This window comes from Oncorhynchus kisutch, linkage group LG27, assembly GCF_002021735.2.
Source record: "Oncorhynchus kisutch isolate 150728-3 linkage group LG27, Okis_V2, whole genome shotgun sequence".
In the NCBI taxonomy this organism is placed as follows: Eukaryota; Metazoa; Chordata; class Actinopteri; order Salmoniformes; family Salmonidae; genus Oncorhynchus; species Oncorhynchus kisutch.
This window is the reverse complement of record NC_034200.2, coordinates 11,918,486-11,944,892: the sequence shown is the minus strand read 5'-3', so window position 1 is coordinate 11,944,892 and position 26,407 is coordinate 11,918,486. Positions and strand designations below refer to the sequence as shown.

At 42.5% G+C, this 26,407-nt stretch overlaps 1 protein-coding gene across 3 annotated transcripts; it reads right to left on the bottom strand.

Moving 5' to 3' along the window:
* Nucleotides 1-1,429: 1,429 nt before the first annotated feature.
* Nucleotides 1,430-26,129, bottom strand: LOC109871963 (zinc finger protein 782-like). 3 transcript variants are annotated; one of them, XM_020463017.2, is made up of 5 exons: nucleotides 25,791-26,128; nucleotides 25,574-25,695; nucleotides 20,968-21,082; nucleotides 19,972-20,758; nucleotides 1,430-2,165 (listed from the first exon to the last, which is right to left on the bottom strand). In XM_020463017.2, the coding sequence occupies exons 1-5, from the start codon at nucleotides 26,002-26,004 to the stop codon at nucleotides 1,817-1,819; spliced, it is 1,587 nt and encodes a 528-aa protein (XP_020318606.2). In that variant the 5' UTR covers nucleotides 26,005-26,128; the 3' UTR covers nucleotides 1,430-1,816. The 3 variants fall into 3 exon arrangements, with proteins under 3 accessions (XP_020318606.2, XP_020318605.2, XP_031662324.1); XM_020463016.2 differs by lacking the exons at nucleotides 19,972-20,758; nucleotides 20,968-21,082; nucleotides 25,574-25,695; nucleotides 25,791-26,128 and adding exons at nucleotides 4,099-4,213; nucleotides 6,346-6,446; nucleotides 6,555-6,867 and having other exon boundaries at nucleotides 1,537-2,943; XM_031806464.1 differs by lacking the exons at nucleotides 19,972-20,758; nucleotides 20,968-21,082; nucleotides 25,574-25,695 and adding exons at nucleotides 4,099-4,213; nucleotides 6,346-6,446 and having other exon boundaries at nucleotides 1,544-2,943; nucleotides 25,791-26,129.
* Between the last annotated feature and the right edge of the window lie 278 nt (nucleotides 26,130-26,407).

Genomic DNA, 26,407 nt, shown 5'->3' with positions numbered 1-26,407 from the left:
ATTTTAGATTCTTCAAAGTAGCCACCCTTTGCTAAGATGACAGATTTGCACATTCTCTCAACCAGCTTCTTGAAATAGTCACCTGAAATGCTTTTCAATTAACAGGTGTGCCTTGTTAAAGTTAATTTGTGGAATTTCTTTCCTTAATGTGTTTGAGCCAATCAGTTGTGTTGTGACAAGGTATGGGTGGTATACAGAAGATAGCCATATTTGGTAAAAAAACAAGTCTATTTCTCTTTGCTCAAATAAGCAAAGAGAAATGACAGTCCATCATTACTTTAAAGACATGAAGGTCAGTCAATACGGAAAATTAAGAACTTTGAAAGTTTCTTCAAGTGCAGTTGCAAAATCCATCAAGCGCTATGATCAAACTAGCTCTCATGAGGACCGTCACAAGAAAGGAAGACCCAGAGTTACCTCTGATGTAGAGGATAAGTTCTTTAGAGTTACCAGCTTCAGAAATTGCAGCCCAAATAAATGCTTCACAGAGTTCAAGTAACAGACACATCACAACATCAACTGTTCAGAGGAGACAGGCCTTCATGGTTGAATTGCTGCAAAGAAATCACTACTAAAGGACACCAATAAGAAGTCTTGCTTGGGCCAAGAAACACGAGCAATGGACATTAGACCGGTGGAAATCTGGATTTTGGTCTGATGAGTCCAAATTTGAGATTTTTTTGTTCCAACCTCTGTGTCTTTGTGAGAGGCAGAGTAGGTGAACAAATGATCTACACATGTGGTTCCCACTGTGAAGCATGGAGGAGGAGGTGAGATGGTGCTTTGCTGATGACACTGTCAGTGATTTATTTAGAATTCAAGGAACACTTAACCAGCATGGCTACCACAACATTCTGCAGTGATACGCCATCCCATCTGGTTTGCGCTTAGTGGGACTATCATTTGTTTTTCAACAGGACATTGACCCAAAACACACCTCCAGGCTGTGTAAGGGCTATTTTACCCAGAAGGAGAGTGATGGCGTGCTGCATCAGATGACCTGACCTCCACAATCACCCGACCTCAACCCAATTGAGATGGTTAGTGATGAGTTGGACCGCAGAGTGGAGGAAAAGCAGCCAACAAGTGCTCTGCATGTGGGAACTCCTTCAAGACTGTTGGAAAAGCAGTCCAGGTGAAGCTGGTTGAGAGAATGCCAAGCGTGTGCAAAGCTGTCATCAAGGCAAAATATATTTGGATTCAACACTTTTTTGGTTACTACATGATTTCATAGTTTTGATTACTATTATTCTACAATGTAGTAAAAGTAAATAAAAACCCTTGAAATGAGCAGGTGTCCAAAATATTGACTGGTACTGTACATGTAAGACGTAAGCTATTACACTGAAACATATTTGATTGCCTAGCTGAGTTGATATAATGTAAGATTTTAAGGCAGCAGAGTAACTTCAAACTATAACTTAGGAAATCAAGTTAAGGTATTAACCTGACTTTATATGAGACTGTCCCATGTGGCAAGAAATTACATCCCAGATAGACAAACACTAACAAGTCAACACATACGAAAATGGCTCCTATATACAGTATGTTCTTTATCTAAAAGCGCAGATTGACCGTCTTTAAATACATTCCATATAACATGTTTATGATATATTTCAATGTTTTTTATGATTTATGTTACCAGTAGTAAATCAATTGTTTGTTAAAATGAAAGTGACGAGCAGTCAACAGTCAAACATGAAAACCAGTTCACAAATCAGTTTGGAGGAAAAGCGTGTAAAAATGTCTCAACTTCTTCCCACATTATCACATAGAAAATGTTACCAAAAAACTATACAATTATGTTTTATTTGCTCTATTTCGTCTGAGACAACATTAAACTTGTGTGTGGATCCCCAGGGTATGCAGGTACCACATGTTGAGACAGTGGACTCTCTCCTATGTGTGTTCTCTGATGTGACTTCATACTGGAGCGCTGGGTGAAGCATTTCCCACACTGTGTGCACTCGTAGGGCTTCTCCCCGCTGTGGACAACAGCATGTCTGATCAGGTTGCACTGCTTGGTGAAACTCCTGCCACACTGTTCGCAGGTGTACGGTTTCTCTCCGGTGTGACTCCGGAGGTGTACTTTGAGCTGGCTGAAACGCTGGAAGCTCTTCCCACAGAAGGTGCAGCTGAAACGCCTCTCAGTGGTGCCGCCCGACCTCCACTGAGTCCTCATTCTCTTCACCATGTTAAAACTACTGCGACTCAGGCTGTATCCAGAGAAGGTGGAGGTGGTGGCCATGTTTGACCCTGTCATGCACTCACTCATTCTCACTGTTGCTTCTGAAGCCCTGTGCTGATGCTGCCTTGGCTGTAGAGCTAAACTATTTCCATCATTATTAGAGTTCAGCATCTCACTGCTCTGTCCTTCTGGCATCTGTTGTCTAGTCTCATCAGCCAATGTCCTGACATGTCTTTTCATGTGTGCTGCTGCACTGAGCATGTCAGCATGTGGTTTCCCTATAGAAGAGGGAAGCAATGGCCATACATCATCTGTCATAGTAGGAACAGATGGCAGCACACTTTGAGATGGGAAAATTGATATATTCTGAGAGTACTCCTCTGTGGCATGAAAGGAGAAATCTGGGTGGCCATCAGTGTGTCTGCCTGGATCCACAGAGGTCCACAGCTGCCCATCAGTCTCATCCATGACAAACTGGTCAAGTCCTGCCAGGGCCGTGGTCTGACCCAGCTCCTCCTTTTTCTCCTCCTTCACCATCACTAGCTCTAGTGAGTCCTCGTCCTCGGCTGGCCGGTGCTGCTCTGTGCTAAACACCTCTGTAGACGTGAGCCGGGATGTGCCTGGTTCCTCTGGACCATCAGAATTTGGGTAATGTTCCACTGAGTCTTCGGGAGATATGTTGGGTTGTGTGATGAAGTCCTCATCACAGCGCCGTTGCTCAAAGGATGGTGGTTTCCCAGGCTTGGAACCAGACTCTAAAGATTTGGGATAAACATAAAAGAAACATTACAGAAGACCTGTAGCCCTTTCCACTCAGCCCCTATATGGGTTGAAAATGGCAGATTTTGTCATTGATAAGCAACTAAATTGGAATGCAGTGGCTGTAAAGTAACATGCTATACATGACGTCAGAGTTCCGATTCTCCACTTCACAGTGAGGCATGGTTTTTGATCAGGGGTTGGAACCGAAATAATTTTCCAATCTTTTCGTTCTGAACAGAACCATTATTTTTTTCGTTCCGTTTCACTATTGCAACTTGCAAAATAAAAGTTCTGAACCGGTTCAAACTCCCAAAAAGTACCGGTTTATATCGTTCTTTTCTAAAACATCTGAAATCTACATCTTTTACATTAGCTCAACATTAAATTACTTCACCAATCAGAGCAGCTAGAGTCACTTGCTATGGAGTGGGCAAACTATTGTTTACATCTGCAATGGACAGACAAGTGTAGGGCATGAGGGCATGAGATGCGACTGAAATTATGCAGGTAGGAAGAGCGCGAGAGAGGGTGGAGGAGGAGGCTTGGCTTGAAGCGTGGGCCTAATTGGAGTAAACTAATGTACAATACTTAGGCTTCTACATACAAAGTTGACCTAATGTAAATGTTTGTTTGTTTTTAGTCCCATCCTTCAGCTACCCTCAACCCCTCCCATCTATCTCTGAAGATCATTTTTTACTTCTAATTGCCATATCTTTCAACTGTGCTGTGATGTTTCACAAAAGTTCTGAACCTTTGTTCTCATAGTTTATACAGATTGTAAATTAAAAATATATATTTTTTGCCATGAGTATTATATTATTTTTCAATTGACTATGACTTTTCAAATCACCTAGCAGTGCTATTTGCATAGTTAGCCCCAGGTAAATATTGCAGTTTTTCAGCCATTCCTGAACCTGCTACATATGTGCAATGCCAAAACAAGTGAGCTAATGCAAAATCCGCAGAGCTGGGACGGTCAAGGGGTCTGAATACTTTCCGAAGGCACTGTGTGCATGTCAAACGTTTGGACACACCTACTCATTCAAGTTTTTTTTTATAAAAAAAAAAAACTTTTCTACATTGTAGAATATTTTATATTTGAGATTCTTGAAAGTAGACAGAGCAGTACGCCTTATGGCCGCACCCACCCTCTCCAGTGATCCTGAGCTCTTCCTGAGGGTCAGTCTTCCACACATCCTCTGCTGTCTCCTCATCTTTGATCAGTATGGGTTCAGTCTCTGCTCTCTGCTCCACATCTGTAGGCTGTAACAGGGGACTGAGGTTATCACTCTGGACACACCATATCTAACACTTTCATACTCATGAATCACACAAAAGCTGTAAATTCTCCTGATATTCTAATAACCATAGTCCCTGTGCCCAAGAACGCCAAGGTAACCTGTCTAAATGACTATCGCCCTGTAGCACTCACATCTGTAGCCATGAAATGCTTTGAAAGGCTGGTCATGGGTCACATCAACACCATCCAAGACACCTTGGACCGACTCCAATTAGCATACCACCCCAACAGATCCCTAGATGATGCAATCTCTATTGTACTCCACACTGCGTTTTCCCACTTGGACAAAAGGAAACCTATGCAAGAATGCTGTTCAATTAACTACAGCTCAGCGTTCAACATCATAGTGCACGCCAAGCTCATCAGTAAGCTAAGGACCCTGGGACTGAACACCTCGTATCCCTTTTTCCCATTGCAACTGGATCCTGGACTTCCTGACGGACGCCCCAAGTGGTGAAGGTAGGCAACACCACATCCGCCACGCTGACCCTCAACAATGGGGCCCCTCAGGGGTGCGAGCTTAGTCCGCCCCCCCCCCCCCCCCCGTACTCTGTTCACCCATAATTGCATGGCTGTGCACAACTCCAATATTAAGTTTGCCCGACGACACGATGGTGGTAGGCCTGATCACTATGACGAGAGCCTATAGGGACGAGGTCAGAAACCTGGCAGTGTGGTGACAGGATAACAATCTATCCCTCAAGGTCAGCAAGACAAAGGACCTGATTGTGGACTACAGGAAATGGAGGGCTGAGCACTCCCCTACTCTGATCGATGGGGCTTAAGTGGAGCAGATCAAGAGCTTCAAGTTCCACGGTGCCCACATCACTAAGGATCTATCATGATCCAAACACACCAACAGTTGTGAAGAAGGCACGACAACGCCTCTTTCCCATCAAATCCTTTCCCATCAAACAGCATCTTGACTGGCTGCATCACCACTTGGTATAGAAACGGCTTGGCAACGGGCTACAGAGGGTAGCGCATACGGCCCAGTAAATCACTGGGGCCGAGCTTCCTGCCATCCAGGACCTCTATACCAGGCGGTGTCAGAGGAAGGCCCTAAAAATTGTCTAACACTCCAGCCACCCTAGTCATAGACTGTTCTCTCTGCTACCACACGGCAAGCGGTACCGGAGCACCAAGTCTAGGTCCTAGAGGCTTCAGATTAAACCCCCAAGCCATAATACTCCTGAACATCTAGTCAAATGGCTACCCAGACTATTTGCATGAACAGGAGGGCTTCTTAAAGAAACAGGTCTGTGAGAGCTGGAATTCTTACTGGTTGGTAGGTGATCAAATACTTATGTCATGCAATAAAATGCAAATTAATTACTTAAATCATACAATGTGATTTTCTAGATTCCATCTCTCACAGTTGAAGTGTACCTATGATACAAATTACAGACCTCTACATGCTTTGTAAGTAGGGAAACCTGTGAAATCGGCAGTGTATCAAATACTTGTTCTCCCCACTGTAGGGGCTAACCTTTTGCGACAGCATGCCTTTTCATTTTGGACACAACGTATAAGAATATTCAGAGTTATGAAAACTGGTTGTTTTACAAATGTTGAACTTATAATTTAGCTACTAATACTTGGAAAGCTATATCGAAGTCCAGGTATACAGATTTGACGGTATTCTTGGAAGAAAAATGGAATATGAATGCAAATGTCGCATTCATGATTTGGCTAAATGTACCTGGGGACTTGACACTAAAAGTCTTGTTGTTCACTCATTCTTCAAGTTATCCTTACTGCTGCTCTTTAATTACTTGTTACTTTTATCAGTATTTTTTTTTAAACTGCACAGTTGGTTAGGGGGTCCTAAGTAAGCCTTTCACTGTAAGGTCGACTACACCTGTTGTATTTGGCACATGTGACTAATAACATTTGATTCATTGTTACTATGATTTTACATTGTTACTCATTGTGTATCTATTATTACATGTAAAAAAAATATATATATATATATATATATATTTCATTTCTGTGTTAGTCCACGCCTATTTACAAAGCATGACGAATACAATTTGATTTGAATTTAACTGATCCCAGAAGCCAGGTCTAATTGTGAAAGGTGATGTAATCACACCTGTGGTTGAGAGTCCTCTTCAACAGCAATCTCTTCGTCGCTCCACTGTGAGCTATTCCTCTGCTTGTTCAAAACAATCTTGACTGGATATGAAGATCTCTCTGATGCCATGGGTAAAAAAAATAATAATAATCATTCTGTCAAATATTAGGGCTAGTTACACATTTGGGTTTTGCATATGCAATCAATTTACATGAATAACACATTACCTTTTCTCCTGACTCTTGTCTTCTTCAGCTCGCCCTCCATCATTTGACACTTCCTTTTCAGTACATCAATATCTCGCTGGCTTTGGGTCACTTCCAAACGTATAACTGCACAGCTATCATCAACCCGTTTGTTTATTTCTGCTACAGCTGCTTTAGCTAATATCTCCATAATGGATACCAACTGCGCCTGAAAATTGCAGCTGGCCATCTTGTCAGATTTGTATTCTCTGTGTGAAGTAAAAAGTCTACAATCTCCCAACTAATGTGCAAGAAACAATCCGTAGATATTGATAAATGGCAACAATTTTCAAGTGGGAGATGCGTGCGCAACTGCAGTCGCACTTCCGTTCAACTCGTGACGCAATTATTTATTACCGTAGAGACCGAATGCAACAGCCCTTCCAAGATTGGTAGAAATAGTATGTAGTCGTCATGTAGCCATATCTATTGGCAAAAAACGACGTTTTTTTAACGTATTCTGGCTCACATGGTTATGAATGCATAAAAGACATGAAGCACTTTAGTAAAACGTAAATTAAACCATTCTTAAAAACTCATGGTTTATATATGACCAAATGTTGTCATTAATATTGTCATCTCCATTCTCATCAACACAACCTAATAAACCATTCTGAAAATGTGGTATAGTATTTATTAAATGATAGCACTTGTTTGACATGGGGAACAAAGACTATAAACTAGTTTCATGTAAACTTTTTAAATGTAATTTCATTATATATATATATATATATATTTATTTTTTTATTTTTTTCTTTCTAGTAACTTGCATACTAGGCTACATGCATTATACCTGATTTACATTGAGGTTCTTCGCTTAGGGTTTTTAAGGCACATACATAGGCTGGAGCTATAGGAGGACGGGCTCATTGTAATGGCTGGAATGCAATACATGGAACTGAGTCAAACATGTGGTTTCCATATGTTTGATACCATTCCATTTATTCCATCCAGCCATTACAATGAGCCAGTCCTCCTATATCCACTGACAAGGCTACATAAGTAGAGGTCTTATATATAAAGTGTATCCATATCAGATAGTGTGCAGAAGATATTGAGTAGTGTTGACTGAGCTACATGAGAGAATATACATGAACGTACAGTAGTACTAATATACTGTATCTGTGGGAGAGTACGTTAATTATGATTGCATGGATGTGTATACAATGACTGTGTACACTGAGACCGTTATTCTCACCAGGAGAGGAAGTAGAGCTGGCTCAGTTCATCGCCATACACCAGTTCACTGGAGCAGTGCGGGTTGACCTTCAAGACTAGAACAGGACCCACACACGCAAACACACCCACCTGTAGAGAGATCGAGAGATAGCATGTAAGCATAAATACCTACACAAACAGTGCATTGCGGTGACTACTCATCCATTATTGATCAAATTATTTAAATGTGTGGAAACTGAAGAGTTAGAATTACAATGCACCCGTTTCTTGGTGTTTGTCCCACATTTTGACAGTTCTGTCATGGGACACTGAGATGACCATGCTGGTTGGTGAGCCGCAGGACACTGATCCTATCACTGTGTGCCTAGAGAATATCCATCAAAACCATCACTGTTGGAAAAAAGACACCAGTTTCAAAAGGGAGACATCTTACAGGTTTCCTGCCGCTCTAGAAGTTGACATTTGGTGGCTGGTCGAACCACATTTTCCCCTTGGAATCTCCCACACCGCTAACTCTAGAGACAGGACACAGAATAACAGTCCAGTTAATCAATTATTCATATAACAACTTGTTATGTGAGTGTCATTATACTGCAGTGCAGCTATGGTATCTCTCTCCACAGTCACTGCAGTTATCCAGCCACCTCTTCCACCACTAGACGGGTCCATTTCTAGCTCAATGTCACCACATTTTTTAAATGTAACCTTTATTTAACTAGGCAAGTCAGTTAAGAACAAATTCTTGTTTACATTGACGGCCTACGCAGGCCAAACCCGGAAGACGCTGGGCCAATTGAGCGCCGCCCTATGGGACTCCAAATCACAGCCGGATGTGATACAGCCTGGATTCAAACCAAGGTCTGTAGGGACACCTCTTGCACTAAGATGAAGTGCCTTAGATCGCTGCGCCACTTGGGAGCCCTGTCACATGATATACTAAAGAAGGCAGATAGGACCATATTATCATCCACCAATATAACTTCTATCAAAACAATAATCCAAACAGCAGCAGTGAGATCATTGAAAATGATGAATGTGTCGGTGATGGTGGTAAACTCACCAAGGCGCCAAGCACAACCTGTCCTTTCTTCTCATCTACCAACCAAGTTATTTTTTCAGCGTTGGCCACATTCCAAGAATTCACATGTCATCCTTCCAACTGCAATTTAATCAGTTATGTACATTTCAAGTCAGTATTTATCAGTCTGGATCTGGTGTACCACATAATATTGTGTGTGTGTGTGTGTGTCTTGATCATTGTGCTTGATCATGTGCTTTACTTGATAATTTCTCTATCAGCATCAGGGTCAATGAGGACACTGATGATATTTCCATCCTCACAGGTTCCCAGCAGGATAGGGCAGTAGTACAGGTGCGTCACTGGGGAAGGCACTGAGTATGTGGACACCAACAGACTAGGGGCAAAAGGATGAGTTTACCAGCAGGCATTGCAGGAGTACTAGAACACATTATGACTAAAATGTAATCTACTGTACGGCGCATTCGGAAAGTCTTCAGACCCTTCGACTTTTGCCACATTTTGTTACGTTAGGTAGCCTAGTGGTTAGAGCGTTGGGCCAGTAACCGAAAGGTTGCTGGAGCGAATCCCAGAGCTGACAAGGTAAACACTGACTTGCCTGGTAAAAATAAAATACAGCCTTATTGAATAAATTGTTTTTTTCCTCTTCAATTAAAAAAAAAAACAGAAAAATGACATTTACATAAGTATTCAGACCCTTTACACAGTATATTGTTGAAGCAATTACAGCCTCTAGTCTTCTTGGGTATGACACTACAAGCTTGGCACACCTGTATTTGGGGAGTTTCTCCCATTCTTCTCTGCAGATCCTCTCAAGCTCTGTCAGGTTGGATGGGGAGCGTCGCTGCACAGTTATATTCAGGTCTCTGTTCGATAGTGTTCAAGTCCGAACTTTGGCTGGGCCCCTCAAGGACATTCAGAGACTTGTCCCAAAGCCACTCCTGCCTTGTGTTGTCTGTGTGCTTAGTGTCATTGTCCTGTTGCAAGGTGAATTGTTGCCCCAGTCTGAAGTCCTGAGTGCTCTGGTGCAGGTTTTCTTCAAGGATCTATTTCTGTACTTTGCTCCGATCCTGCCTAGTCTCCCAGTCCCTGCCACTGAAAAACATCCCCACAGCATGATGATGCTGCCACCACCATGTTTCACCGTAGGGATGGTGCTAGGTGTCCTCCAGATGTGACGCTTGGCATTCAGACCACAGAGTTCCATCTTGGTTTCATCAGACTAGAGAATCTTGATTCTCATTGTCTGAGAGTCTTTAAGTGCCTTTTGGCAAACTCCAAGCGGGTTGTCATGTGCCATGTGGCTTCCGTCTGGCCACTCTACCATAAAGGCCTGATTGGTGGAGTACTACAGTGATGGCTGTCCTTCTGGAAGGTTCTCTCATCTCCACACAGGAACTCTGAAGCTCTGTCAGAGTGACCATCGTGTTCTTGGTAACCTCCCTGACCAAGGCCCTTCTCCCCCGATTGCTCAGTTTGGCTGGACAGCCAGCTCTTGGAAGAGTCTTGGTGGTTCCAAATGTCTTCCATTTAATAATGATGGAGGCCACTGTTTTTTTCTCTGACATATACTGTCAACTGTAGGACTTTATATAGACCGGTGCGTGCCAATCCAAATCATGTCCAATCAATTTAATTTACCACAGGTTGACTCTAATCAAGTTATATAAACATGTCAAGGATCAATGGAAATAGGATACACCTGAGCTCAATTTCTAGTCTCAGAGCAAAAGGTCTGAATACTTATGTAAATAAGTATTTGTGTATTTTATTTTAAATACATTTGCCCACATTTCTAAAAACCTGTTTTCGCTTCTTCATTATGGGGTACTGTGTGTAGATTGAGGATTTTTAATATTTTTTATGTTTAGAATAAGGCTGTAACGTAACAAAATGTAGAACATGTAAAGAGGTCTGAGTACACTGTATATACTACTGAACATTTCCACATTTTCAACCAGCAAATGTAATCAATTTCTTACAAATGCCAAATTGTGCCAATATCAAGAGCTGACCTTGCAGCATTGTGCTAAAGATTCCACTCCAACCTCCTGCGGACCACAGATAACTAACCATCAGGCATGGAGCAGATCACTTTTACACCACTGTCAGACACCTGAGAGACAAGCAAATCACAGATAAACCAACTTTGTTTTATTCATCACAATGTGGCTCAGTTGGTAGAGCATGGTGCTTGCAATGCCAGGGTTGTGGGTTTGATTCCAATGGGGGACCAGTATGAAATGTATCCACTGACTACTGTAAGTTGCTCTGGATAAGCGAGACTGCTAAATTACTAAAATGTGATAAACACACCAACAAAACAAGGTCCTGAATGGACGTTACTGTATGGAGATAGCTTTTTGTGGCCAACTGAAGTGTTGTGTTTCCATATATCCACTCTGCCAGACTCACAGCCAGATAGCAGCAGATCGCCACTCTGAGAGCAGCACAGAGCAGTAACAGTGCCCCTCTGGTTGGAAGGACTCTCTGGAGGAAATAGTAAAGATGGGAAATTAATTTTAAAAATAAGCAAAAAAACATCAAGCATGGAAATTGGACGATTAATTTAGGTTGATAAATGTGTTACCCGTTGCCATAGCAATGCTCCAAGACCTCAGCGACTGATCTTCAGACACAGTGAGGAATGCCTGGACTCCTTCCTGCTTTGACACTGCTCCAATCAAATCCTAAATCCTGATCAAATGGCATTCATCTCACCTGGAAGGGGTGCCACAGCTTCACATTGCCATCAGATTCCGTAGCACCTACCATGTGCTCCTGCTTAGTCTCCTTGGTCTTGTCTGAATATAAAATATATAGAAACGATCTACAACATCACAACATGGTATGCGACTACCATAGCATTTTTGAAAAGCGAATTCATATTATTAGTAAAGATCCACTACCAGCAGTGGTGTGTGTGTGTGTGTGTGTGTGTGTGTGTGTGTGTGTGTGTGTGTGTGTGTGATTTGTGAGCTAAAATCCTGCTGATTTCCATCCCTGAATCCCATTTCCTACACCTGCAGCTCCCGCTCCACACAATCTGCTATCAAACTCCCCCTGCAGACCCCTGAAGACAACATAAACATCAGAAATTACTGTCATACTGTATATAACATGAAGAGATCACAAAGTCACCCTGAAGGCAGATGTTTTTCCCCCTCTTAACACTTACAATTTCACACTATCCATCTGGTTAGTACCGTTAGAGCTCACACTGCCTCCCGCTGTTAGACTAATCAATCAGCGGACTGCACTCAGGGAGGATCTCCCCAGCATCTCACACGGACTATTCTGAAGGTCCAAAACAAAGATCTTGCAGTCACTGGAACCGCTCACCTGAGAGACAGAAGCACAGTCAGACTGTTCCTCTGGTTTAATTTAGTAAAGTCTTACTGGTTGAAATTGGAATTATCATCAGATAAAAACAGGCAACAAAAGGACCGTCATAGAAACAAAGAAAGTACAGCCTACAGACACACTCACCACACTGTTTGGGCCTCAGACATAGCCAGTTATCCAGTATCCATGACAGTGTGGCAGATGTAGATAAACACACACACACACCTGAGAAGGTTTGGAGCCAAAACAATGGTGAGGTTCCAGGCATGCTTGTTGATGTTTGAGGAATAAGAAGCTATCTTGACAAGGTGAGCATCAGGAATTCTTGAGTTCTGAGAAACCAGGCAGAGGGAGAAGCGGCAGACAGAGAGAGAACTGGGTTTAATTCTGTAGAGTTAGTTTGAAAACAGTTGAAACTATTGGAGAAAAACTACAAATGGCTAAATGTACAGTTCCCCTAGTTACAAAGATATGGTTCCAGCCATGTACAATGCCTTCAGAAAGTATTCACACCACTTGATGTTTTCTTCACTTTGTTGTATTACAGCCTGAATATATAAAAAAAAATCTCACTGGCCTAGTCACAATACCACATAATGTCAAAGTGGAATTATGATTATAGAAATATGTCCAAATTAATAAAAAATGAAAACCTGAAATGTATTGATTCAATAAGTATTCTACCCATTTGTTATGGCAAGCCTAAATAAGTTCAGGAGTAAAAATGCTTAACAAGTCACATAATAAGTTGCATGGACTCACTGTGTGCATTTGTGCTTAACATGATTTTTTTAATGACTAACTCCTCTCTGTACCCCACACATAATAGTTTTTTTTGCAGTGAATTTCCAACACAGATTCAACCACAAAGAGCAGGGAGGTTTTCAAATGCATCACAAAGGGCACATATCATATTGGTAGACGGGTATCACTACAAAGATACATGCGTCCTTCCTAACTCAGTTGCCGGAGAGGAAGGAAACCCCTCAGGGATTTCACCATGAGGCCAATGGTGACTTTAAAAAAGTTACAGAGTTTAATGGCTGTGTAGGGGAAAACTGAGGATGGATCAACATTGTAGTTACTCCACAATACTAACCTAATACACAGAGTGAAAAGGAGGAAACATGTACATTATTAAAGTATTCCAAAACATGCATCCTTTTTGCAACAAGGCACTCAATTAATACCGCAAAAAATGGGGCAAAGCAATTACATTTTGTCTTGAATACAAAGTGTTATGTTTGGGGCAAATCCAATACAACACATTACTGAGTACCACTCTCCATATTTTCAAGCATAGTGGTGGCTGCATCATGTTATGAGTATGCTTGGAGAGCTGGGGAGTTTTTCCAGGAGCTAAGCACAGGCAAAATCCTAGAACAAAACCTGGTTGTCTGCTTTCCACCAGACACTGGGAGAATAATTGACTTTTCAGCAGGACAATAACCTAACGCAAAAGGCCAAATCTACACTGGAGTTGCTTACCAAGAAGACGCTGAATGTTCATGAATGGACGAGTTACAGTTGTCTTAAATCTGCTTGAAAATCTATGGAAAGTCTTGGAAAGGATTGTCTAGCAATGATCAACAATCAATTTGACAGAGTTTGAAGAATTTTGAAACAAATAATGAGCAAATATTGTACAATCCAAAGCTCTTAGACACTTACCCAGAAAGACTCACAGCTGTATGTCACGACTTCCACCGAAGTCGGCTCCTCTCCTTGTTCGGGCGGCGTTCTGCGGTCGACGTCACCGGTCTTCTAGCCATCGCCGCTCCACTTGTCATTGTTCCATTTGTTTTGTCTTGTTTCCCCGCACACCTGGTTTACATTCCCTAATCAAACTACATATTTCCTCTGTTTCCCCCATGTCTTTGTGTGGAATTGTTTTGTTACATGTTTCATGTTACGCGCCAGGCTGGTTTTTCCCCGGGTATCGTGTTGAACCCGAGTGTGTTTATTGTTAAACTTATGCATTATTGTGACTGTTGTCGCGCTTTGCACTTTTGCCATTTGGCTGGAGGTTTTGACGCAGTTGCGTCCGTCTGTTGTTACTTCTGCCTCTCAAAGTGTACGCATGATCTCTCCGCTCTCCTGCACCTGACTTCTTACCAGTAGCGCACAACCTGACAGTCATTTCTGCCACAGGTGATTCTAACATGTTTTGAGTCAGGGGTGTGAATACTCATGCAAATGAGATATTTCTGTATTTAATTTGCAAAACATTCTAAAAACATATTTTCACTTTGTCATCATGGGTTATTCTGTGTAGATCGTTGATATTTTTATTTTATGTAATCCATTTTGAATTCAGGCTGTAGCATGAAATGTGGAATAAATCCAGGGGTATAAATGGTGTCACCACAGTCTCGCACTGGCAGGAAAGTTGATTGAATAATCTGCTTTCTGCTGTTCAGGGTGAGGCATGATCTATTTCTAAAGAAGCCCATTTTTATTCTCAACTCCATGACTAACTCATCAATATGCTTTTAAAAGATAACGTTTCATCCATCCAAATGCCCAGATATTTATAAGCGGGGACGTGATCAATGTGGGCACAATATGCATAAATCATCAGATCAATTTTTAAGTGATTTAGAAAACATTATGTACTTTGTTTTACCTGCATTAAGTACCAATTTCCATGCTCCTCAATGAATTCACTGGAGCTTCGCAGCACCTAGGGAACTGAGATGGAGACAAGAAGAAAATACTACGGAACTGACAGGGATGAACAACAGGATGCTAATATTTAACTTATTCACATACAACATATTCTATTGTTTTTGTTTCAAAAACCTTTCACTTGGGAATAAATGACATTTTAAAAAGTGGGGAAAAGATTGTGTTGGGAGAGAGTTGAGGTATGGACTAGACTGATGGGGGTCGGCGTGCAGGCGGCTCGGGCTGGCTGGGCGGACTGGCTGACATTTGATATAGAGTATGCCTTAATAAAGACAATCAAAAGTCTTTGTACTTGAGTTAAAGGTGCACCACAATATTGATTATTGAATTAGCTTTGATCTAGTTCCATCTTATCAATCACTTAAACACATTTGGCAGGGTCTACAGTCAATCACGGACTACAGGAAGAAATCCAGCCCAGTCACGGACCAGGATGTCTTGCTCCCAGGCAGACTAAATAACTTTTTTGCCCGCTTTGAGGACAATACAGTGCCACTGACACGGCCTGCAACGAAAACATGCGGTCTCTCCTTCACTGCAGCCGAGGTGAGTAAGACATTTAAACGTGTTAACCCTCGCAAGGCTGCAGGCCCAGACGGCATCCCCAGCCGCGCCCTCAGAGCATGCGCAGACCAGCTGGCCGGTGTGTTTACGGACATATTCAATCAATCCCTATACCAGTCTGCTGTTCCCACATGCTTCAAGAGGGCCACCATTGTTCCTGTTCCCAAGAAAGCTAAGGTAACTGAGCTAAACGACTACCGCCCCGTAGCACTCACTTCCGTCATCATGAAGTGCTTTGAGAGACTAGTCAAGGACCATATCACCTCCACCCTACCTGACACTTTCCAATTTGCTTACCGCCCAAATAGGTCCACAGACAATGCAATCTCAACCACACTGCACACTGCCCTAACCCATCTGGACAAGAGGAATACCTATGTGAGAATGCTGTTCATCGACTACAGCTCGGCATTCAACACCATAGTACCCTCCAAGCTCGTCATCAAGGGTCTCGACCCCACCCTGTGCAACTGGGTACTGGACTTCCTGACGGGCCGCCCCCAGGTGGTGAGGGTAGGCAACAACATCTCCTCCCCGCTGATCCTCAACACTGGGGCCCCACAAGGGTGCGTTCTGAGCCCTCTCCTGTACTCCCTGTTCACCCACGACTGCGTGGCCACGCACGCCTCCAACTCAATCATCAAGTTTGCGGACGACACAACAGTGGTAGGCTTGATTACCAACAACGACGAGACGGCCTACAGGGAGGAGGTGAGGGCCCTCGGAGTGTGGTGTCAGGAAAATAACCTCACACTCAACGTCAACAAAACTAAGGAGATGATTGTGGACTTCAGGAAACAGCAGAGGGAACACCCCCCTATCCACATCGATGCAACAGTAGTGGAGAGGGTAGCAAGTTTTAAGTTCCTCGGCATACACATCACAGACAAACTGAATTGGTCCACTCACACAGACAGCATCGTGAAGAAGGCGCAGCAGCGCCTCTTCAACCTCAGGAGGCTGAAGAAATTTGGCTTGTCACCAAAAGCACTCACAAACTTCTACAGATGCACAATCGAGAGCATCCTGGCGGGCTGTATCACCGCCTGGTACGGCAACTGCTCCGCCCTCAACCGTAAGGCTCTCCAGAGGGTAGTGAGGTCTGCACAACGCATCACCGGGGGCAAACTACCTGCCCTCCAGGACACCTACACCACCCTTTGTTACAGGAAGGCCATAAAGATCATCAAGGACATCAACCACCCGAGCCACTGCCTGTTCACCCCGCTATCATCCAGAAGGCGAGGTCAGTACAGGTGCATCAAAGCTGGGACCGAGAGACTGAAAAACAGCTTCTATCTCAAGGCCATCAGACTGTTAAACAGCCACCACTAACATTGAGTGGCTGCTGCCAACACACTGACACTGACACTGACTCAACTCCAGCCACTTTAATAATGGGAATTGATGGGAAATGATGTAAATATATCACTAGCCACTTTAAACAATGCTACCTTCTATAATGTTACTTACCCTACATTATTAATCTCATATGCATACGTATATACTGTACTCTATATCATCGACTGCATCCTTATGTAATACATGTATCACTAGCCACTTTACATACTCATCTCATATGTATATACTGTACTCGATACCATCTACTGTATCTTGCCTATGCTGCTCCGTACCATCACTCATTCATATATCCTTATGTACATATTCTTTATCCCCTTACACTGTGTATAAGACAGTAGTTTTTTGGGGAATTGTTAGTTAGATTACTTGTTGGTTATTACTGCATTGTCGGAACTAGAAGCACAAGCATTTCGCTACACTCGCATTAACATCTGCTAACCATGTGTATGTGACAAATAAAATTCGATTTGATTTGACATTTAGCAATGATCTCTTACCTAGCTTGATGACTGGGGCATGCTTGCATTTTGTTGTTCTAAATAGAGACGGCCACTTATAAAACCAAAGTTGCGCCCCCTGAGAATGGTGTATGGCAGCCGACGACCTTGCAAAGTTCCACTTCATTCAGCAAAAAACAAGAAAACTGCGGTTAAGGAAAGAAAACGCTAGATACTTTAAAATTGGAAAAACATTGCCTGTCTGATTAATCCGGGTTCCTGATGTTTCACGCTGATGGGAGGACTAGAGTATGGGGGGAAAAAACACTTGGGTCCATCATGCTGCGTTTCAACATTGCAGGCTGGTGGTGTGAGGTGTGTTTTCATGGCACACATTAGGCCCATTGATAAAAGTGGAGCAACGTTCGAATGCCACAGGATACCTGGAAATCAGGTGTATCCCTTCAAGGCAGCAGTGTATCCATCTGCAAATGCATTTTTCAGCAGGATAATGCCCCATGCCACAAGTCTAGAATTGTCCAGGAATGGTTCCATAAACATGACAGTAAATTCGGCTTACTGCAGTAGCCTGCCCAGCAACAAGATCTCAATCCAATTGAGCATCTGTGGGAGGAGATGGAACAAGCTACTTGGAGAAGAGATCCACTACCAGCCAACTTGACACAACTGTGGGAAGCATTGGAGTCAACATGGGCAAGCATCCTTGTGGAATGCTTTTAACACCTTGTAGTGTCCATGCCCCAGAAAACTGAGGCTGTTTAGGGAAAAAGGCGGTGCAACTCAATATTAGGAAGGTGTTCTTAATGTTCTGTAGGAATTGGTCAATGGTAACGTGATCATGAGCATTTCATATACAATTCAAATGTGCTGTTAATATTCTACACTTATTTTCTTCAATTGCAATTTGTGGTTTATTGATTCACTCCGTGAAGTGCTTCGCTTTACTGTGCTATACTGAGCTGTGTTTTGCACCATTCTGCTGGGTCATTCTGTCTTGTGTTGTGCTTGTGGCCCTCTGTAAATACATTTTTAAAAACGGACAAATCATCTTCTCAATGTGCATACACCAACACAACACTTAATGTGATCACTTCTAATCAAACTGTGCAGTGCTCACAAACTACAGCAATCATTACGCTCTTCACTTCCCCCTATCTTTTTTTCACAAAATAAACAGGCCACACCCTTCACCCCAACTCTCCCAGTCTCCCTCTGTGCCATGGTCTGGGGACACTTCAAATTCAATCACACCTAGTCTTCCTATGCTGAAGGACACCCTGCCACCCCAAACCCTGGCTCTGGCTGTTCTCTGTGATCGATAGATGCCCTCTCCTCCCTGCCTCTCCTGGCCATTGTGGCCCTCTCACTGCAGCGGAATTCAATTTAACTGTACATTGTGACTGCAGGCCTGTCGTAGAACATGAAACCTCTGCGCCTGACCCCACCTCTCCATCCCCCTGACCACTACTATCCCACCCCTACCTAACACACTGTCACTATTATTCATCTTGAGTTTCGGGTTTACTTAAGAGATATAAACAAGAATAAGAAAAAGTAAGAAAGAGTCACGATTGTTCCTACCTTCACTCTGCACCGGCATAACCAAGCATCAGCAAGTGATGACGCAAGAAATCACTAAACTTCCCGTGTTGGCGTCCTGAGTCCCTCCTTTTCTCTCTCTGTACATCTCTACTGTTATCTCTGCCTCTGACTGGCAAATCAATGAACCAGTAAATCTTTCAAAATACATATTTATTTTTCTTGTCGATTTAGCCATCTACGGAATATAATGATCTTTGATTCAGATGACCACTTTTATACAGTGCCAGTGGTGTCAGTTTAGACAACGTACAGTAAAAGAGTCATTTTCAGATGTCAAATGTAAAGTTGTATGAACATACATGTAAGATGTAAGCTAATACACTGAAACACATATTTGATTGCCTAGTTGAGTTAAAATAACATAACAGTTTAAGGCTGCAGAGTAACTTCAAAATAAGTTATTAACCTGATTTGATATGATTACTGTCCTTTTTGTGGCAAGAAGTGACATCCCAAATAGACAAACACTAACTAGACAACACATACTAAATGGTTCCTATATACACAGTGTATAAAACATTAAGAATAGCTGCTCTTTCCATTACATAGACTGACCCGGTGAAAGCTTATGATACATTATTAATGTCAGTTGTTTAATCCACTTCAGTGTAAATGTGGGGGTTGGGTGCAACAACATTTTAGGAAGGGGGGTACAACTCAATTCTATGAAGGTGTTATTCACTTTTTCTAAAAGTGCAGATAGGTTTTCATTATATAATTTTTTTTACCAGTTGTAAATCTATAGGCTGGTAAGATTTGTGAGGAGCCGTCAACAGTCAAACATGAAAGACATTTCACAAATCAGAAAAGTATGTCAAAATGTCTCAAAATACCTTTTGTACCACATTTTCACAGACAGTGGTACAGAAAACTATGCAATTATGTTTATTTGTTCCATCTGGTCTGAGACAACATTAAACTTGTGTGTGGATCCCCAGGGTATGGGGGTACCACATGTTGAGACACTGGACTCTCTCCTATGTGAGTTCTCTGATGTGACTTCATACTGGAGCGCTGGGTGAAGCATTTCCCACACTGTGTGCACTCGTAGGGCTTCTCCCCACTGTGGACCACAGCATGTCTGATCAGGTTGTACTGCTTGGTGAAACTCCTGCCACACTGTTCGCAGGTGTACGGTTTCTCTCCGGTGGTGCCGCCCGACCTCCACTGAGTCCTCATTCTCTTCACCATGTTAAAACTACTGCGACTCAGGCTGTATCCAGAGAAGGTGGAGGTGGTGGCCATGTTTGACCCTGTCATGCACTCACTCATTCTCACTGTTGCTTCTGAAGCCCTGTGCTGATGCTGCCTTGGCTGTAGAGCTAAACTATTTCCATCATTATTAGAGTTCAGCATCTCACTGCTCTGTCCTTCTGGCATCTGTTGTCTAGTCTCATCAGCCAATGTCCTGACATGTTTTTTCATGTGTGCTGCTGCACTGAACATGTTAGCATGTGGTTTCCCTCTAGAAGAGTGAACCGATGGCCCTACAGCATCTGTCATAGTAGGAAGGGATGGCAGCCCACTTTGAGATGGAAAAATTGATATATTCTGAGAGTACTCCTCTGTGGAATGAAAGGAGAAATCTGGGTGGCCATCAGTGTGTCTGCCTGGATCCACAGAGGTCCACAGCTGCCCATCAGTCTCATCCATGACAAACTGGTCAGGTCCTGCCAGGGCCGTGGTCTGATCCAGCTCCTCCTCTTTCTCATCCTTCACCATCACTAGCTCTTGCGAGTTCTCATCCTCGGCTGGCCGGTGCTGCTCTGTGCTAAACACCTTTGATTTCTCTACAGACGTACACCGTGGTGTGCCTGGTTCCTCTGGACCATCAGAATTGGGGTAATGTTCCATTGAGTCTTCAGGAGATATGTTGGGTTGTGTGATGAAGTCCTCATCAAATTGCCGTTGCTCAAAGGATGATGGTTGCCCAGACTTGGAACTAGACTCTAAAGATTTGGGATAAACAAAAAAGAAACATTACAAAAGATCCTTAACAGTTGCAAAACATGACTGATTTCGAATTGACTGTGTGTACGCGCACTCTATATGCCAACCCAGAACAAAAAACACCAACTAGCAATTTGCAACGTGCATACCACTACACCCACAGTCTTCCATAGACAGACAGAGCAGTATCACTTATGGTCGCACCCACCCTCTCCAGTGATCCTGAGCTCATCCTGAGTGTCAGTCTTCCACACATCCTCTGTTGTCTCCTCATCTTTGATCAGTATTGGTTCAGTCTCTGCTCTCTGCTCCACATCTGTAGGCTGTAACAGGGGACTGTGATTATTACTCTGGACTAGAGGTCGACCGATTATGATTTTTTTCAACGCCGATACCGATTATTGGAGGGCCAAAAAAATCCAATACCGATACTGATAATGACTATTACAACAATACTGAATGAACACTTATTTTAACTTAATATAATTAATCAATAAAATCAATTTCGCCTCATAAATAATGAATCATGTTCAATTTGGTTTAAATAATGCAAAAACAAAGTGTTGGAGAAGAAAGTAAAAGTGCAATGAAAAGATATGAAAGCTGGTGGTTCCTTTTAACATGAGTCTTCAATATTCCTAGGTAAGAAGTTTTAGGTTGTAGTTATTATAGGAATTATAGGACTATTTCTCTCTATACCATTTATATTTAATTAACCTTTGACTATTGGATGTTCTTATAGGCACTTTAGTATTGCCAGTGTAACAGTATAGCTTCCGTGCCTCTCCTCGCTCCTCCCTGGGCTCGAACCAGGAACACAACGACAACAGCCACCCAACAGCCACCCTCAAAGCAGCGTTACCCATGCAAAGCAAGGGGAACAACCACTCCAAGTCTCAGAGCGAGAGACGTTTGAAACGCTATTAGTGCGCACCCCGCTAACTAGCTAGCCATTTCACATCAGTTACACGAGCCTAATCTCGGGAGTTGATAGGCTTAAAGTCATAAACAGCGCAATGCTTGATGCACAACAAAGATCTGCTGGCAAAACGCACGAAAGTGCTGTTTGAATGAATGCTTACGAGCCTGCTGCTGCCTACCACCGCTCAGTCAGACTGCTCTATCTAATCATAGACTTAGTTATAACATAATAACACACAGAAATACGAGCTTTAGGTCATTAATATGGTCAAATCCGGAAACTATAATCTCGAAAACAAGATGTTTATTATTTCAGTGAAATACGGAACCGTTCCGTATTTTATCTAAGGGGTGGCATCCATTAGTCTAAATATTCCTGTTACATTGCACAACCTTCAATGTTATGTCATAATTACGTACAATTCTGGCAAATTAGGCAGCCCAAACTGTTGCATATACACTGACTGCGTGCAATGAACGCAAGAGAAGTGACACAATTTCACCTGGTTAATATTGCCTGCTAATCTGGATTTCTTTTAGCTAAATATGCAGGTTCAAAAATATATACTTCTGTGTATTGATTTTAAGAAAGGCATTGATGTTCATGGTTAGGTACACATTGGAGCAACGATACGCACCGCATCAATTATATGCAACGCCGGACACGCTAGATAAACTAGTAATATCATCAGCCATGTGTAGTTAACTAGCGATTATGATTGATTGATTGTTTTTTATAAGATAAGTTTAATGCTAGCTAGCATCTTACCTTGGCTTCTTACTACATTCGCGTAACAGGCAGTCTCCTCGTGGAGTGCAATGAGAGGCAGGTGGTTAGAGCGTTGGACTAGTTAACTGTAAGGTTGCAAGATTGACTCCCCCGAACTGACAAGGTGTAAATCTGTCGTTCTGCCCCTGAACCCACCGTTCCAAGGCAGTCATTGAAAATAAGAATGTGTTCTTAACGGACTTGCCTAGTTAAATAAAGATTAGATAAAGGTGTAAAAAAAAAGGGTTTAAATTTGTTTTAAATCGGCCAAATCAGTGTCCAAAAAATACCAATTTCCAATTGTTATGAAAACCTGAAATCGGCCCTAATTAATCGGCCATTCCGATTAATCGGTCGACCTCTACTCTGGACCCACCATATCTAACCCTTTTCATATTGCAGTGACCTTGGTTTGTAAATAGGCTCTTTTCCTGTCCAGAAAGTGAGTTGGATAGCTACCTGTTATTCTTATCTGATTTATTTGGCATGGGCTACAGCCAGAAACTAGCTTGTATAATTTCTGGGTCAATAAACCATTCAATTTGAGAACAGTTGTGAACATTCTCTCATTTATAATCTATCAAGGTCATTACATTGGTGTAAATTACACCATGGCATTCGGGGGGTCTCTATTGAGTGTAAAAAAAAAAGATTATGGGAGTAATAATATTTTCTTTATGGCACTAATAATAACGACATCATTTAAAACTGTAAATATGGGCCTCCTGAGTGGTGCAGCAGTCTAAGACACTGCATCGCAGTGCTTGAGGCATCACTACAGACCCGGGTTTGATCGTAGGCTGTGTCACAGCCGACCGGGAGAACCATGAGGCGGAGCACAATTGGCCCAGCGTCGTCTGGGGAAGGTTAGCAACTCCTTGTGGCAGGCCCGGGCGCCTGCAAGCTGACTTCGGTAGCCAGTTGGACGGTGTTTCCTCCGACACATTGGCGCGGCTGGCTTCTGAGTTAAGCGCGCAGTGTGTCAAGAAGCAGTGCAGCTTGGCGGGGTCGTGTTTCGGAGGACGCATGGCTCTCGACCTTCGCCTCTCCCGAGTCTGTAGGGGAGTTGCAACGATGGGACAAGACTAACTACCAATTGGATATCCCGAAAAAGAGATTTAAAAAAGCAATATTAATTACCTTTGAATGTGGCATGAACATAACCAGTCATTCTATTTTTCACCTGATTGTCAAACAAATCACTTAAAAAAGTAGTCTACCTGTGCATGTTCATCCACTCCAAAATAATCCCAGCAGCTAAACATCATGTATACTTGCGCCATTTGATGATAGGAAATAGATGTGTTACAAAACACCAAAACCTAATGTGCGCCTAATGTATTATATTGAATGTACCTGTACCTGTTCTGCGTGTGTTCATGTGCGTAAAATTGCCTTGGCTGGGAGGGTAGGCTACCGGCAGTGGTGCAGGCCTAGTGGAGGGTAGATGCAAGTAAAGGCGTGTACCCACCTTTTTCAGAAAAATACTTTGAAAGTATAGGGATCATTATTAAAACCTTTACCACGACCGACAATCAGCGTTTACCCACCAATTATTTTGCCACTAGGCTTATTTGAAGTTCATGGTAATGCACATTGTAGCCGTGTGTGTTAGAGTAAAGGACTTCACGCTGCTTGCTTAGAGAGTAACGTTACCACTTCCCCACGAACGATTCAGCCCATAACTGGCGCGAACTCGGGACCGACCTCTCCCTCACAAACACACGTCTGTCCTCCCTCAAACGTCTTAGACGATCGCGCCACCTCAAAAGCTAGCTAATGAAGCGACGGAAGCGGGACACTTCAGGCTGAGGAATAGGTTTCACACATCCCCCATGTGCTACATGAGCGTGATCAACACATTTTTCCCGTGACAGATTCAGCCTAATTTCAGCTGTGTCATGACTTTTCAGGCTACAAAAAAAGTTACATTTGTCAGCAGGACGCGTCAATTAATGTAGGCCTAATCAATGGCAATCAAGTAATGAGTTGAATCAAAACATGTTTTACACACTAGTTCATGAGTTGTCCATAATTTGTGCTTGGAGTCTTCACAGATCTTGTGACATAAAACACTACATTTCCTTCCTTACATTAATGACAGTGTTATTTGTCATTATTAAGCATTTAGGCTAACAATTGAAATAGAATATTGAACTTAAACCCTGTAGCTATCATGGATCTTGGAGATCTGGGAAAATGCACTGTAAGTGTACCTATGCCAATGTAACATTTCATTATGTTTCACCATGAAAACAGTTCCCAATGGGGACACAAATCCAAAATAATGTAGGCCTATGCCATTGGAAAATGTAACGCTTCTAACCCAACGTTAACCTCTTCTAACCAAAAGAGTCACCTCATAGGCCTACTGTCATTAACGTATTGATTACTTTTTGGGATGGATTAGATGTACGTTGGGGTGTAGCTGTAGGCCAGTTGTCTAGTGCTATAGTCGACCATCATCAGCTGATCCAGGAAAGAAAACAAATATTGATAGAAAATAAAGCTATATAAATGGTCTACTACTTCGGGCCACGGATGGCACGGAGAACACCCACACACACCTGAAAAACAAAACAATGCGCGCTCTAAATAGCTGACTATCAAAAGCAAACCATGACAAATCAACAGATAAATCTAAAGCATTGGAATAAAGGCTATCTATCAAGGACACATGGCAAACAAATGGCGAAAAATGAGTAAGTACAAAGGAAAATCTATACATAAATGAGCTCATATGTACCACTACATTTTAAACAAATAGGAGAATGGTTCAATTAGCATTATTTAGAGACCCTCACAAAGTTTGACTTCTGTTGCATTTATGGGAGCCAACATCTTATTCAGGGGAGCTGAGCACTCCCTGGCTCCCCCCTAATTCGCACCTTGGTAGTTAGCCTGGTTTATAAAAGTGGATCTCAACTCTGCCGATGGAGCATACTTTTGTGGCAGTCGATTGGTTCGCAGGGATTCTGGCCAGAAGGTGGAAGGTTCGAGCTATACTCCCTGCCTGTTTCATTGCAATACTAATGAATCACACAAACACTTTAAATATTCCAATAACAGAATTGATCCAAGAGATCATCAGGTCTTTGTAATTGTAAAAGGTGATGCATCACACCTGGGGTTGAGAGTCCTCTTCAACAGCCATCTCTTCGTCTCTCCACTGTGAGCTATTCCTCTGCTTGTTCAAAACAATCTTGACTGGATATGAAGATTTCTCAGATGCCATTGGGTAAAAAGCTGGAAAATAATTGTATTCAGTCAAATATTAGGGTTATTCACACATTTGGGCTTTGAATATGCAATCAATTTATCATGAATAACACATCTACTACCTTTTCTCCTGACTCGTCCTCGCGTCTTCTTCAGCTCGCCCTCCATCATTTGACACTTCCTTTTCAGTCCATCAATATCTCGCTGGCTTTGGGTAATTTCCAAACGTATGACTGCACAGCTATCATCAACCCGTTTGTTTATTTCTGCTACAGCTGCTTTAGCTAATATCTCCATAATGGATACCAACTGCGACTGAAAATTGCAGTTTGCCATCTCGTCCAGCCCAAATTACAGATTTGTATTCTCTGTGTGAAGTAAAACGTGCAATAAACAGTCCGTAGATTATGATAAATGGCAACGTTTCAAGTGAGAGATGCGTGCGCAATTGCAATCCTACTTCCGTTCAACTCGTGACGTAGGGAACTATTACCGTAAATATGAGAACGCAACAGCCCTACAACATTTGGTAGAATTAGCACCTTCCAGGCAAATACCAGTGTATTTTCCAGGATCTATTGTAGTCTGCCTGTAGTGTAGCCATATCTACTGACAAAAAAACTAGTTTTACGATCTGAATAAAGCATGTCTCTTTTTAGTCAATATATATGGGGGGAAGAGTGCAGTACAATGCAGTGGCTCACATCTGCCAAAATTGTTTCAACCCCTATTACTTGCC

Bases quoted from the DNA above. Each gene is read 5' to 3' on its own strand.
- LOC109871963 (XM_020463017.2), bottom strand. From the start codon at position 26,004: ATGGCAAACTGCAATTTTCAGTCGCAGTTGGTATCCATTATGGAGATA. The intron at 25,696-25,790 runs GTAGTAGATGTG...ATTATTTTCCAG, and splicing joins AGGACGAGTCAGGAGAAAAG to CTTTTTACCCAATGGCATCT. The intron at 21,083-25,573 runs GTGTGATGCATC...CCCCTGTTACAG, and splicing joins AAGAGGACTCTCAACCCCAG to CCTACAGATGTGGAGCAGAG.